The 16122-nt window shown below is 43.4% G+C and overlaps 1 protein-coding gene across 1 annotated transcript; it reads left to right on the plus strand.

The window, feature by feature from the left end:
• Window positions 1–3533: 3533 nt before the first annotated feature.
• On the plus strand, window positions 3534–10184 carry LOC306979042 (alpha-1,6-mannosylglycoprotein 6-beta-N-acetylglucosaminyltransferase B-like). The gene is made up of 15 exons (XM_079577813.1): window positions 3534–3699; window positions 3914–4050; window positions 6224–6288; window positions 6472–6645; window positions 6713–6880; window positions 7072–7241; window positions 7349–7480; window positions 7554–7687; window positions 8544–8674; window positions 8737–8892; window positions 8959–9105; window positions 9283–9399; window positions 9475–9549; window positions 9697–9857; window positions 9935–10184. The coding sequence occupies exons 2-15, from the start codon at window positions 3948–3950 to the stop codon at window positions 10131–10133; spliced, it is 1932 nt and encodes a 643-aa protein (XP_079433939.1). The 5' UTR covers window positions 3534–3699; window positions 3914–3947; the 3' UTR covers window positions 10134–10184.
• The last annotated feature ends 5938 nt before the right edge of the window (window positions 10185–16122 follow it).

Consider the following 16122-nt stretch of genomic DNA (forward strand, 5'->3'; position numbering starts at 1 on the left):
GATGTGTTTTGTGTCTTTGTGGTAAGTGTCAAAATATCAAATATAATTTTACATTGCACAAGACCTTTCTGCCAACAAGCCATCTGCACAGATGGTAGAGATGATCTCATGATCAGAAGGTTGGGGGTTCGAATCCTGCAGGTGCATACTGTGGTTTTGTCCTTGGGCAAGACACTTCACGCACCTTGCCTCTAGTGTCATGAGACACTGTCATACATAAGAGTGTGAATGGAGTGGTTCCTTGATGAATCATGATGTATCTTTGGGTTAAAGCACTATATAAATTGAGACCGTTTACCATTTTTGTAGTAGTATGTGCTGGCTATAAAAGACCTTTGCTTTGCCTCCCTCTGCAGTTGTAAATTCACTTGTAGAAACTCTTTTACCACTTTTTCTTATATATAGGCCCATTTCTGTTCTTCTCTGATACTACTGCAATCTTATAAGCAGGACTTACCAATAAACAGCTGTATTTTGCTTCCCCTCTACTGGTGGATTTCTATGTCAAAGCACTCCGACCGACATGCAGACAGTTTGTCTCCTGATGTGGATAACACTTAAGACTTAATATCTCTTATATTAAAATGTACTGTTACGTTTTTTGTATCAATCTTTGCAAGATTTATCCTTATTTAAAAAAGATTATTGTTTTGTTTCCATAATCTTGTAAAAACTAGAATTAGACACATGTAATCACATTCCCCTTACCACAGCCTAAATCCTGCAAATGAGAGTGAAAGAAGCCGTCACCCAATAGCGTGGGCTCCATTGTATCAGAGTGCGCCCTAAGCCGCTCTCTGTGTATTGTTTTCTTTAAAGGGGAGTCGGGTTACCCTGGCAACCACATGATGCCATGCCCCGAAGGCCGTATATAAGACAGAGAAAAGGCCATGGTTGTAGACCCACAATGAAGAGGGAGGCAAGGCTCTCTCCCGACCTGGACTTTATTTTCTTTCTTTTTTTTTTAAAAGCCTTATAAATGGGTATCACGGCGGCCATGGTTTTTGAACTAAGAGTAAAGAAGGTGAGCATTTGTGCTGATTCAATATAGTTAACATGTCCAAGGCAATGCCACAAGGGGACCACAATGTGAACTGACATTCGAGTGTGTGTGGGCAGGAGAGCTGACTCTATTATGTCTCGAGTTGAATGATGAATGAGATGCAGCTTGGAAAGTTACATGTCTTTGAGAATGCAATGCATTTTTGTGGTTTTTGCCAAGGATTACCCATGTTGTCCCTGTTTTGGCAGTCAGACTAACATCCAGTGACAGGGCCATCATGCGCGCCCCACTGCGACCACGAAGGTAAGACCCAGCCACTTCCACGTTAAAAAGTAATTCAAACAATAGAGAGGGAGAAGAAATGTATTTATATTAATATTTAGTATTAAATACATTGGAAATGACCTGCACAATATCTTATATGTTAACAGTACAGCACCTCCAAAAAGTCCAGAGTTTGAGCCATCGGTTTGAGCTGGTAATGGCAGTACTAGAAGTAACAGCAGTAGCGCCAGCAGTAGTGATAGTGGTAATAATAGAAGTAATATAAGAGATAGTGGTGGTGCTGATGCAGCAGCAGAAGCCCTGTAAGTAGTGCTTTATTTGCCATCGTACATTTGTAAACGCCGCTGTGCCAAGAGAAAGGAAAGTTGCTGCTAATGCTGTTAATGCGTCACCATGTAACATCCACAGCAGATTTTTGCCTATGTTCTTGGTTTGTCAAATTGAGATTATGTTTTACCTTCGAAGAACCATGTTGCAATACTAATTGAATGTGTGTGGCTCCCCCTAGTGGCTGCCTGCTGCTGTGCTTGTGTATCTCTGTGCTCATGCTGATGCTACAGAGCTTTTGGGTTCCACTGGAGATGACCACAGATGAACCAACCGGGAGGTCACGTGAAAGTAGGAGACACGCATTTTTTTTATTCAACGATGTCTCTTTTTGCCAATGTGTGTCGTACCCTCTAAAATGTTTTTAAAATGAATTTTAAAAGTATGTTTAAGAACACCATTTGGTCTTTAAATTATGAAAAGTAAAGTGATGAGTTGGAGCTACTCAGTGGGAGTACTTGTCAAAAAAGGAACTAAATTCATTTTTCCATCTTGTGTGATTCATGACACTGGAAAAGCAGTCCTGACATGTTTGCCCAGTGTTATCTGAAGCTTTGTACACAAACCGTTGTGGGTCCACCAACACGGCCGACTGTTGTGGCTCTGTGGTTGTGGTCTCTGTATTCTGTGAAACACTTTTCTAAAGAGGGAGATGCAGATTTCACAAGCCAAGAGACATAGCTATTCTTTCAGCATTCTTTCCACTCAAGGTTTGGATGATCAGCTACCCTAAAACTCGGCACACAGCTATGGATTTGTGCCTTCTTTTACTAATTTGCTGCAATAACTAGTGAGATGTTTTACGTTCAGGTGGGGGGAGCCCAAGGGTGGTTCTAGGTCTTTAATCGTCTTTAAGGTTTGAAGTAAGATTCAAGCGGGGAGCTGAACAGTTACATATCAACTTTCTGGTAAACTTGTAAGTGTGTGCTTATTTATAGCTGTGCCTCCATGCATTTGTTTATGGGTGCTCATATATTTCTATTCACGACTGGTCCGGCCCTTGCGCCAAGTTCAAAAACCCAATGTGGCCCTTGCATCAAGGTCTAAGCCATTTTGAGTGGGATGGTAAATGGGGTTGCCAATCTCACTCATGCCAGGTGCAGTCAGGAGTAGCCCGATCCCCAGACGCAGCTATCTTATGAGCTAAATTTCTTCTTCTGAAATGCTCAAGAGGCACCAAGAGCCCCCCACACCTGCAGCACAGTTCAGGCGTCACAAGAGGACCTACAGGAAACAAGGAAAGAACAAATGAGGAGAAGATGGTGAAAGACTGTTCTGGACCGGAGGGAGGAGGTGGATGAGCTGGCCAGTGCCGGACACCACGCTCTGGAACACGGACACACCCAGGAGAGGATCAGAGGAGTTTTCCAGGTTCTCCAGGTTCCCCTACCTCCAAAAACATGCTGCTCAGGTTGACTCACAGTGGTGGCGTGCTCAGTCGAACTTTTCCATCACTTTCCATTGAACCAGAACACTGACAGGTCTATCCCCAACTGCTTCTAGTTAGTTCTTTTAATTGTGCACATTGACAAATAGGCCTCTCAAATATTGAAATATTCCTGACCACTTTGAGTTTGGTAGGTTAGTCTTTTGCACAAGAAGACAAGATCCTCAACATCCTTTACAACCAGTGTGAAGCTGTAATAGAAACCACCTTACCCTGTGCATGTGTTTAATCTTTCATTAGCCTTGTGCGTAAAGTCCCGTGCGGGCTTGTGAACCGGGACACACTCAGCTGACCAAATCGCAGGTCCTCTGACATCTCCAGTCTGTGTGTACTATCAATGAGGCGGCTCCTAAACTGGTTCAAATTCAACTCCGACTTCCCACGTTACAAGGAAAACAGTGTCTTTTAGTTTAACAGGTGGAATATAAAGTTTTAGTGATGGTGATATGCATTTGACCATATGACCGTGTGATTATACTTGTACTGTATAAAAGATCACTCATGAGCCGTTGTTGTGTTTTGTAGGTCATGGTTTCCATAGCTTGGCGCTCCAGCTGAAAGACTTGAACTCTCGGGTGAACAGGCTCAGTTTAGACAGAGATGGCACCAGAGACGACCTGGGGGCACTGCTGCAGAGGTCTCTAATATGCATCAATATATAGATGATTTCAGGCTTTATCGTATATACTAATTAGTTCTATCATATTAGGTTGCACTCTGCTAATATAGCCTATATAAAAAAAGATTTTAAAAAATGAGGGGTTTGAATACTTCCTGAATCAGCTGTGTTCTTCCAGCGGTTGTCTTGTTCACCAATATCAAGTTTCTGTGTACTTTGGCCTGTGCTGTAGTTTCAGAAAGGACCAACAAGGTTTGGCACGTTTGATGGAGAGAGAGATGAAGAGAGTGTCCCAGAAAATCGAGCAGTTCAACCGCCATCATCAGCCGCCTCAAACCACGGCCCTGGAGCAGCAGAAAACACACACAGGTAAACCAAACGGAGAGCCCGCAAAAAGTGTTCTCATGAGGCTAGGTGAGTGACCTGGAACATTTACAGTGTATCTTGGGAAGTAACAACAATTGAGCAGGAAATCTTAAAGGTGCATTGTGCAACTTTTTATGTGGAAAGAAAAAGTTGGTGTTTGTGTGTATTTGGCCTAGTAGTGACGCAGTGGCTGAGTGGTATGGTGCCTTTACTTTCCGTCACAGCGGTCTCTATGATGCTCCAGGATCAAAATCAAATTCACTTTATTTATCCGTTTGGAACTTCATTTGCAGGAGAAGTGCAAGTACCGGCCCGATAAAAACAGTACATCCACAGACATACAACAACATACAGCAATAATAAATACATTAAAAAAACAATATAGTGGGCCTTTGATAGACCAAGGTCCACACAGTCATTTATTCAGCAGGCGGATGGAGGTCGGGAGGAAAGTGGAGGTCGGGAGGAAAGTGGAGGTCGGGAGGAAAGTGGAGGTCGGGAGGAAAGTGGAGGTCGCTCTCTTTGTCCCCAGAGGGAGGGACCTGAACCTGCGCCCTGACGGCAACAGGGCGTAGTGAGAGTGTAGAGTATGTGAGGAGTCTGTGGAGATCTGGGTTCCTTTCCTCAGAACTGAGTGAGTCCTGCTCCTGACCGATGATTTTATTGCTGATTTTAATTTTATTGAGCATTATACTTAGAATGTGAAACCATCCTTCCTATTTCTAATGTTTTAGAACATAAAAATGTTGCCAAAACTGTATACGATTATTATTATTAACATTGTAAACAAACACTTTAACATTAGATGATAGAATTAACCTCCTGGATGACTGAGAATCTAAAACTGTTTAATATTACCATTGACATTGTTAGAGGAAAACATTAAATCGCTATTTATCATACTGGGTCAGGCTGTACAGTCGTACTATCTCTGTCATAGCCTTGACTGTGGTGCTCAGGCGCCCACTCTCAGCCACTGAATGTTAGCTTGCGTATCAGTATGACGCTCTGAGAGGGTATTTATCACTTTTCTGTGGAAGCATAGACAGACTTGAATGATAGAACTAGCGCAATGTCTCGACTTCATGTCTCGGGTCCCGCACCGATGGTAAATAAACTTCTCCTGTACAAGACATCCAGACTGCTGCCTATTTTTCATTTATCCTCTCAAACACCATTGTTAATTCTCTAACAGACATCATCCCATCACACTAAATAATTAGTAACATCAAAACCTATAATTTGCACCTGAATGTGACTTAGTGGGAGAAAATCTCAGCTATAATCTCTATTCACTGTACAAAAGATTCACTGTCAAAACTGAAGCTTTGACTTTATGGCTTGTTCTAGTCATTACAGGCTTCTTTATTGCAAGTTCAGCCAAATAAATGGCCTCTAAATGCCTCGTGTTGTCAGTTCCAAATATTTTGCCGACGCAGTGATTTTGTGTGGTCGCGCGCCGTGGTCAAAGATTTACGCTTAAGCTTTGGCCGCGCTTTTCATAGCCGTGTTCGAGGTTAACCGCACAATGAAGTTAACAAGCTGTGATAAGGGAGGGTGCGGGCGTAGGTGGTTCCGTGGATAAAGCCCTTGAATAGTTTTTACAAGTCTCTCTGAGCGGCTAAGAGGTGTCAAGACGACGGAGCGGAGAGAGAGAGTGCTTCTTGTTGTAACGAGAAAACATACACGCATAAATCAAACCTTGAACCCACATTGACTGCAACTCATTCAAATGACCTCACGCCTATAAAACAGGAATTACCCACAAGGCCTTTCACCAGCTCGTCTGCTTGTGCCCCTCTTTTCGGTCACTACTGTTTTCACACCTCTGAGGTTTCCCCGTCCTCGCGTTTCCGTCTTTACGAGGTTGTTTAAATACCCGGTTTGGGGCTGTGTGCTTTGGCTGAGGTTGTCACAGTAAAAAGGGGAGATGTTTGGGAGAAGCAGGTGGCTCAAGGGTGCAGTTTATACAGTGCCTGCAGGAGTCAGGACAAATAAGTGGAGCTGGACGTCGACTTACGGGAAAAGGGCGTCTGAATAGAACACAAACTGCCCCTTAATGCATGCAGGTGAATGTTGAAACTGTGACTAGACTCTATTAATGTCAAATTTGTGAAGTGAAAGATCGAAGTTTCGTGCTCAAAATTATTACTATCACTATTATTCTTGTTAACAGGGCTGAGTGAAGACTGTGAAGTTCCCTCGGACCCCACTTATCCACTTTGCGCTGAAAAAATGGAGGTAGGAGAGTTCATATTTGGAGTTTACGTTTCAGTAAAGCATTGGATTGAAATCGCACCTTATTGGGGAGTTTATACATTCCACTATTGATTCACATTCTCTTGAGTCACCAACAATTTGTCATTTTCAGTGTTTGGATTGACCTGGGAATCGCCATGTTGACTCTAATGTTACACTTTTCAGTTTCTACAGCTTCACTGGAAAACAGACCCATGCTACGCCTTTTACGGCGTCGATGGCACCACCTGCTCCTTTCTGAAGTACCTCAGCCAGACGGAGGACTTCTGCTCCTCTTCGGCGGGGCATAACCACTCTGCCCCACCGTGGCATCAGAAACCACCAGTGCACACACAGAAGGTATAGCGCGTTCTAAAGCGATTATCAGTTTGGGTACAGTTTGTAGCCAGATGTTGGTTGTCCTCAGGCTGAAATCCGCACCAGTCTCGCTCCATTGTACGAGGGCGTCAGGAACAGCACCAGTCCCGGTTTGAGGTTCATCCGGTCTCGAGCGCAGAGGATGGAGCAGAGGTGGATCCAGGCTGGTCTCAACATGAGGGAGAGGAGCAACATCAGTGTCTCCAGGGAAATGAGGGTAAAAACTACGGTCATTTTAGGATGTATGCTACAAAAAAGCTATAAAAAGCCTGAAAAATACATATTGCCTTTTAAACACTATTTTAATTCATAGTATGTGGTTTCATAGACATAGATTGACCCCAGTGAAATAATTAGACTTTTTATTCTTCCAGGATGATGTTTTCAATACCTTTGTTTGGCCTCTAGGTGCTGCTCTATCCTGGGACTCTGGCTGGGGGCCTTGGCCAGCGTTTTGAAGCCATGGTGGAGCGAGGGGGGCCTTTGGGAGAGCTGGTCCAGTGGGCAGATCTGGGTGCGAGCCTGACCATCCTGGGACACAATGTGACCCTCACCACGTCACAGCACCTCCTCCATAGGTTCGTATTCTGCCCCGTGTGTTCAGCAAGTTTTCAATTACAGAGAAATAAATCGAGCCGCTGTGTATAGAGAGTTACCTGTGGGTGTTCTTGCTCGGTGTGTCCAGTCTGATAGGTGCTGCTCCGGGTCGAGGCAGCTGTCCCATTCAAAGGCCGCTGACTTTTGACCTCATCTACACCGACTACCATGGCCTGGCGCACCTTCAAGGCGCAATGGGGATCGCCTTTAGGCATTATCAGTGAGTAATAAAATCACTTCAACACATAGGCCACAGTCACAAGTATTCTGGGCGAACCCTGCTTTCCTTTCAGGTGTCGATTCAGAATCCTGGACTCTTTTGGCACCGAGCCAGCCTTTAACTTGGGGACCTACGCACGCAGCCGCGAATATAAAACACTATGGGGAAGCTGGGACCTGCATCCTCAGCAGTTTATGACCATGTTCCGTAAGTCTGCCTTTCAGATTGTGACAGCATACATTTCGCAAATACCAACGACTGCACTGAACTTAACCCAGTCTTACTTTACATGAAACCTGTGAACCTGATAGTTTAGACACCAACAATGTTCAGAGGTGGATGTTCTTGTATTAGCAGCTCATGTTTCAGCCTTTTTCTCTCCGACGTTGATGCTGCTGGACATGGTTTAAGTGTGTCATCTGATCTTGTAATCTTGTAACACTTGTCAGCAAAGAAAAAGGCTTTAAAGACTCAAGCGTGGACCAACACTCTCCTGACTCACCAGGGAAATTATTAAAGTGAGCTATCGTTGTTAATGTTAGCTTTGCGTTTTGCATTTCTGTGAGTCTTTGAAGATGATTAATAGCTCGGTCCAGACGGGGCTTTCATACCAACACCTCGCAGACTGTCATGAGGCTTACACTGTTGGGAGATGAGCACAACCTGGAGACACTACCTGTCCACAAACATTCAACATTCTCCCCTCTGTTAATGTTTAATAATTAGGAATATGCTCTTTTGTATTGAGCATTTGTAAATCGGTGATATCTGTTCTCACTCGATCTGCTCTTGCTAACCTGATAGGTGAGCGTAAGCAGCTGTTTCCTGGCAGGTGCGAGAAACAAGAGGGAAATAAATGTGATTATAATTGTCTTCTGCCACAAACCCAGAAACATTTAAGTACACTTACTCATATACACCTAGACCTAATATAAATACTTATCTCTCACACTTTGCGGAGTTTATCATGGCTGTCTGGTCAAGTTTTTCAAGTAAAATTTTTTTTTTTTTAAACCACACTTCATCATCTATTTCATTTGGATTTGTTCTGTTTTACTGACAGCGCACACTCCAGATAACTCCTTCCTGGGTTTCGTAAGCGAGGAAGCCATGAATGCTGATGTTGAGAAAGAAGACTCCTACGAGAAAGGCAATGTTGCTGTCGTGTACGCCAAACAAGAGTACATGTGGGAGGTTTGTACCAAAGTGGCTTTCATGTGTGCGTGCTTTGGAATTTTGAAATGTTGTTTGTTTAGGGCAAATTTGATTATGTGAAAATGATCAGTGAAGAGTTTGAAACCCATGCCACAGTCTACTCGCGATCAGGAGTCCCATCAAAGCTACCAACATTTGTCACAAATCACGGCCTCTTGAGTCAGGAGCACTTTGTTCAGCTTCTGCGTCAAGCCAAGGTCAGGCTTTAGTTTTTGCCGAGTCAGTTATTCTGCTATATCCGTAGTCATCGTTTTCTCTTTCAGGTTTTTGTAGGTCTCGGATTCCCTTATGAAGGCCCGGCTCCTATTGAGGCAATAGCTATGGGCTGCGCTTTTCTCCAGCCCCGATTCAACCCCCCTCACTCCTCAAAGAACAATAACTTCTACAGAGGGAAGCCAACCACAAGAAAGGTATGGACACAAACTATGGGAGAGGCACAGATTTGGAAAGAAAATAAACTTTGTGCCAGCTGTTGTTTCAAAAATGTGAAATATACAGTTGAAATAGGAACCATGTCTTTGAATTCGAACCTGGATGCCTGGATATGAACTTAATAAACTGAAATGTTTGGGGTCATTTGTTTGCAGATCTCCTCGCAGCATCCGTACGCAGAGGAGTTTATAGGAAAGCCTCACGTGTGGACTGTGGATATAAACAACAGCACTGAAATACGGCAAACAGTCAAGGACATTCTTCACGCAGAGGTAGTGAAAAAGGTTGCGCATTTTAGCTTCAGAAGATGCATTTTTTATTTTTTTTCCTGTGTGTGTGGATTACAGGTGAAACCGTTCACTCCTCGAGAGTTCACCTGCGAGGGGATGCTGGAGAGGCTTCAGGCTTACATCACTCATCAGGTACATTAGGAGCTTATAGTTTATAGTTAGGCTGTTTCTATTTATTAAGGAGTGTGGTTCAGTTACTCGCATTTAATCAGGATTATTTCAGTTTGGTCAACTCTTCTTCAAAGCAGCATGTTTGTGACATTCATTTGTTACTTTTAGACGTTCTGCAGTAAAACGCTCCCTTCATGGCCGCCTAAAAGTGTCCTGAGGGTGCTGTTGAGTCCTTTGGGTGAGTCGTGCGCAGACGTGTGCCAGCGCTCCTCTCTTAGATGTGAACCTGCCCTTTTCCATCATTTAAACAGCGCTGCCACGTTCTCCAGGTACCCCATAGGAACATATTGATAATAAAAACATTTGTGATCATGTTTGGTTAACAACACTGGTTTCTTTTGTGCAGTTTGGAGCTGAACTGTTCACGTGTTGAGCCAGAAGTCAGTCACCTGTTTCCAGCCTACAGTCCCTGGGGCCGACAGTGTCACCTGCAGCAGGAGCCCCTTCTGTTCAGCTGTGCCGGCTCGGACCCTTCCTTTAGAAGACTGTGTGCATGTAGGGTCTTCCTGCCTGGACAAGTGGCACTGTGCCCGGACTGCCAATAGTGTCAACTCCAAAGGATTCAAAACTAAAGACAAGTGTTCATATTGTTGAAAAGTTCCCACATGCAGAAAGGATTTATGGAAGAGAAAGTCATTCTGGGCACTGAAAATATCATCGATTGCACTTTTACCGTACATGTATTAAATTTAATAAGTAATTTGGATTTACTAATGAACCAGAACCAGTTGGGTTGTCCTCTCTATGCCTGCACGGGAGAAACATGTACATTAGGGTCTACACTGGAGCCAGGGCTCAGGGGGACTTTCCTGGTTAAATAAAGGTACAAAAATTAAACATATTTTTGTTTATTGTGGTTGCCTAGTTGCTATTCTGTGGGTTTTATGACGCACAAGCATCTACTTTCATGTCCGTTCACTGTTAATTTAAAAACTTTCAATTATTATGTATGGAAATCTCATAAATGGGCATGTAATTTTTCCTAGTATTTGAGACAAACTACGGGCCATTAAATTTATACATTCCTCGCACTGACAAGTTACAGTACATGCTCCCTGCACCGCGGCCAACAACTGATTAGTTTTGGCTCTTTTTTGGACGTTTCTGATGAAGAGAAATTCACCAAAGAATTGAAATATTTGCATTGATATTCACCAGGGTTCTATGAAATCATTGTTGCATTCTTTAATATTCACTCGTTGGGGTCATTTTGGGACATTTTTTCTTATTTTCTCAGAAGCTTAGTTGTTGTTATTCAGTAGTTAAACTCACCTCTTTAAGTTAATATTACTTATGTAACTGTCTGAACTGAAAAAAATCCTTACTTGTCATATATGTTTCCCACTACATTCACTGTTATCGCCCTATTTGGTAAAATTGTGTGTTGTTAAGTTAAGAAACAACTCTTCCTCTGAACTCTACAGAAATGCACCCTCTGTGTCCAAATGTATGTTTTGAGCTCATTTATCACATCGGTCAGTGGGGCATGGGATTAGCGCCTATGGGCCGCTCACTTGTGCGAATATGAGTCTGTCTCTCCGAGGAGGAAGGTGACAGCCTATAACTGATGGGGCTCATTATCCAAACGAATCATGGATGACCTCCGGATGCCTTTGGGAGGTCAAATCCCCATTATGTTGTCATATAAACCACTGCTTCCCAACTTTGGAAAACCCCATTAGTACAGTCAGGGCTGCGATGTTTGTTTTTAAGCACACATACATTTCGACATTGAGTTAAAGGTTATAAAAGGTCAGGATTAATTATGTTTTCCTGGGTTCTTTTACAAGAAATTACACCTCAAAAGATCTTAATCATAACACATGACTCACTTTGGGAGACCACCCTCTTTTCCCTCTTTGCACTGAAGCTCTTAATAACACAAACTGATATAGGAAGAAACGGCACTGTGATATAGCTATTTGACATTGATATACAAACGGAGATCGGAAACGGGTTTATTTAAATTCACTTCTAACCTGCAACATTACTTCTATTTTCTTTTAATGCAAGTTTAATCCAACCATTGAATGTTGCTCAAAATTGATCCTGTAAAAGATTTTATTTGATCACCTTTCATGATCTTTCTTTTGTCTTCATTGATCATTAGTCTTGCCTAAATAATCTTTTGTTTTGTTTATATATTTCATTTACATATAATGTTGAATGGATGAATGAAATGATGGGCAGAACAGGGCTGAAGCAGGGTAATGTGATCCAATGTGAGGGCCAGCCAAACATCATGGAGGGTTCACGCACGCTCCAGAGTAGTTTGAATAATGTTTATCTGAGCCTGTTTTAATTTTGCGTAACACACGTGAACTTTGGAAACTGGAATGTAGTGGCAATTCCCATTCCTCTGCCAAAACAAATGGGATCTCATGTACCAGAAAACCCAGAGAACTTTACTTTGGGGTCAGGCGTTTTCCCTCTGGAAAGCTGTTTCTGGAAAAAAAAGAATAATAATAATAAATTCTAAATCAGAAATTCTCTAATATTGTATTTTTCTCTGTGGGCCTTTTTGAAGCACTGAAACGCAACTTTATCTGAATCTCCTGCTGAAATAACAACAGAGAAAAAGCCAACACACCTAATTCGAACAATATAGCTCACCATTTCTCCAGGTAAAATGAAGATGCAATTCTGTGTTTAAAATAAGCCTTCATTGTGTTTGGATTTTTTATTTTTATTTTGTATAACTACTGCTAGAAAAGCCTTACTAATGAAAACCAGAGTAATTGTAATATTTCTTTGTGATCAGATGTTTAAAAAAAACCTTGTAGACAGCTCTACTGCAGGTTAAAATCAGCTAAATCCCATCATAGGGCAGGGCTAAAGCTGGACCTAGAAGTAGAGCGATGATATCGTCACTTAACAAACACTGCAGACTGTTGTGTCCTTGGGCAAGACACTTCACCCACTGTATGAATGTGGTCTGTGTGAGGGTGGGGTTGCTGGATGCTGGTGGGTGGAGACTGATGGCGCTGCGCCTCTGTCTCTCTCTCTCAGCTGCAGCTACAATAGTATCTTGGGGAATTAATAATTACTACAGTGTAATGTTTTGCTTTAAGATGTGCTCCTTGCCTGTCTTTGCCCCTGCAGCCACAGTACATAACCTAAAGGGGGCAGTGTGGTTCAGTTTATTTATTTTTTTGTAAATAGTAGCAAGTTGCGCTGGGACAAACCCACTTCCCTGAGAGAGAATGAAATAGACTTTTGTTTTTTAGGACTGCATCCAAAAAGTAAACACTGGGCATTAGGACAACTGCAGACAATAGTCTTGAGTGCTTGCAGACCACAGTGTCTCCAAAATCAGAGGAGGAGAGAGAAGAGCAACCTAAACTCCATCAGAGCGCAGCTGCTTTTATTGAAACCTGTTATTGGCGTGCCAAGATTACGCAGAAAAACAACAACCTTCCTCCCTGGGAGCCAATAAAACGCCGACAACAAACAGTTGGCTCGCCGACAGCGCTGTTAGAAGCCACAGAGGTTTGGCCTTAATGATACTGGTAACTATTACAGACTATTAAAGTGAGGGAATAAAAGAGGAGACGAGGGGTGAGAAGCAAACAGTGATTCGTTCTCCAAGTTGTTTCCAGACTCGAGCCCACGTTACGAGCCCAGATAGAAGGAGCTGATTCATCTCTGAACCGCCTCAAAGAGATGCGTCAAAGGAAGTAGGTTTGTAAAAAAAAAAAAAAAAAAAGGAATGGGCATGTTTGTGGCCTGAGTAACATAAAAGACGCCGTGACGTAGCCGTGCTGTTAGAACCATCATCATCCTACACTGCAGACCGGAGTGATGCTGTGTCTATGCTTCACTGGTTTGCCTGTTTCCCTGATTCTCCCCACGTCAACATCTCTCCACACATGGGCGAGTCCATGACAGATTCGTCAGATTCGTGTGGTTATGTAGACGACTGTTAATTCCATTGTCCTTATGCATATTCAGGTCACACATGTATGACCTCTGGAGGATGCCAATTCATCTGGGGGGGAACATCTGGCACTAAACAAGATTTCAGATGGAATTTAGTTGGACGCCATGTAGGGACTTTAAATGTATTAAGTCGTAATAGGACCATATGATCAGCCAAAGGGTCTTCTATCTATTACATTGTAGGTTAAAGGCACATTGCGGAACATTCCAAGTTCAGTATGTCAGAACTCTCAAATATGTTAATGAACAGTTTCTTTATCTAAATCAAGCCTTTGTGTGAGCGTCTCGACTGGAGCTTACAGACTATAGGCCAGAATAATGCCTCATTTGAAAGCTTTTTTGTTGTGTTGTCGCTGCTTTTCAAATCACATTTTTAAGTATTTTTGTCTCTTATCGCTTTTTTTGTCATGTTTATGTAGTTTTTGGTGTGTTTTTGTTGCTTTTTCATCTTTTTTCGTTGCTTTGTTAACATTTTTTTCAGTTTTTCATCACATTTTGTCGTTCTTTTGTCGTCCTCGTTTTCGTTGCTATATCGGCACTTTTTTACAAGGAGCGTTTTAGATTTGGGTCAACTGGAGAAAATGTGCTCGGTTCAGGTGGGGGTTAAGAGGTCAATACTTATTTGGCTACCTGAATATAAATCAGAGCAACAACATCTCCATGGAGACGAGCCGGTGATGTCCCGCCTCCAGCAAACTTATGAGTGAGGTCTTTGGAGACGGGGGCCCACTCACTTTAAAGACAGATACGAAAACACAATCAGATGAAATGAATGTTTGTATTGAGGGAAACATTATCATTTTTAATCATTATCATTCATCCTTCTTTGCCACAGCGGGAAAACCTGCCAGAAGCAGGACGACCACAGCACATCGCCCGCCCTGGAACCATCACTAGATTTGGAGCTCGAGTCGTGGCCAGGTGAATGTTCGAGTCGTGGTTTGTGAATGTTTTTTTTGTTTATTTTTAGTTTCGTTCGAAGAGGAAAATTGGAGCACCTGGAAGAAACCCACACAGACCTTGCGAAGAGCGTGCAAATTCCACACAGAAAGGCCCCACCCCTTCTTTGTCCTTTGCAACATAAAATGAGTTCGACACCAACAACTTTAAAGCTAATGATCAGTTAATTTACCACTTCTTAACAAGCTTCTCTGTCAGCCTTGTTTCGTTATTCCGCGCCACTTTAGTGCCTTTAAAAGTGTCACTTCCCCTGAACGCCGCTCCCTATGCTGCGGAGAAAGTTGTGAGGAAACACAGAACCACCAGCTAACGCCTCCTAGCCTCCAGAAAGCCCTTGTCATCTTTCAACCCACACCTCTCAATTGCCTTCATTTTCTGGGGGGGCCATAAATTGACTCTTATTGTCCCATAAATGGCTCCTTTTGGGGTGGGATTTTTAGTACGGGGGTGTGCGGAGCCCGCCGTTTGATGTCCCACATGCTGCCTGGTGCTGTGCCACACACCGCCCGGTGCGATGGGCTCACACTGAGGCACATTAAAAGATATTAAAGTCCTTTTCTGCTTTCGTTCACAGTCATGGGATGTAACGAGCGAGCGGCGGGTCACGCTAAGCTGCGCCACTTCCGTGACTGTAATTAAAGCCACCCATACGGAGGCCTGTGTGAGGACTGTTCAGCTTGCAACCTTTAATATAGAGTAACAGCCTATGTATGATTTTGTAAAGCCGCATGACGAGGACTGGTTTCTTCTGGGTTGTACAGTGATATTCCCACACTTGCACTATCAAACGCATGCTATGAATGAAAAAAGATGAACCCGAAGAAGCCCAACAACTGCACTATGAGATTCAAGTTCTGGGTTGATTGAGCCTCGAATCCCATGCGCCGCACTTTCAGCACATTTCGGCCAAATGCTAGCCAGGTGTAAGACACATTTGTATATTTAGACACAGCCCGTCCCAGCAGGGGATACCGCAAATTCCCCTGCCGCAATCTCATTCACAACCATTTAGCAACATTCATCCCTCTCCTTTCTTACTTTCTTCACTCAGAGGCAGATGATCCAGGTGATAGCAGCGAGGCCAGCTGTGTGCCCGTTGCTGTGGCGATGACAGCTGCCGGCCCAGGTGCATGTTGGGTATGTGAGTCCGAGATGTGTGCGTGTGTGTGTGTGTGTGACAGAGACTGTTTGGTGGGTGCACTGAGGACACAGGTGTGGCAGCCACGGAGGGAGCGTGGGAGAACGGGACGAGAGGAAGGAGCAGTGGGGGACAGGCCTGAACTTTGACCCCCTGGCATCCTCTAAATTAGTGGTTCTCCATCAGTGGTACGCGGGCTGCTTCAGGTAATAGTCAGGCTCCTTTGCAGGTCTGTTTAGAGACCTGTATAATCCTTATCTGGATGTGGTTTCGATCTAGTGGTACCATGAGGGCCTTTTTAAGTGGTACATAATATTTAAGTGCTGTAGCAGTGGTCCTCAACCTTTTTCCTCCTACAGACCGGTACAAAACTTGTCCACGAACCGATTGGGAATGCAGACTGCAGTGTTTACAGCTGGCAAAGAAGGAAGAGATGAGGAGAGAGACTGCAAAGGGCAGGGAACAGCGTTATTGGTGGTGCCAGTCCAATAACGCCA

The sequence above is a fragment of the Gobius niger genome (genome assembly GCF_951799975.1).
Source record: "Gobius niger genome assembly, chromosome: 19".
Taxonomy (NCBI): domain Eukaryota; kingdom Metazoa; phylum Chordata; class Actinopteri; order Gobiiformes; family Gobiidae; genus Gobius; species Gobius niger.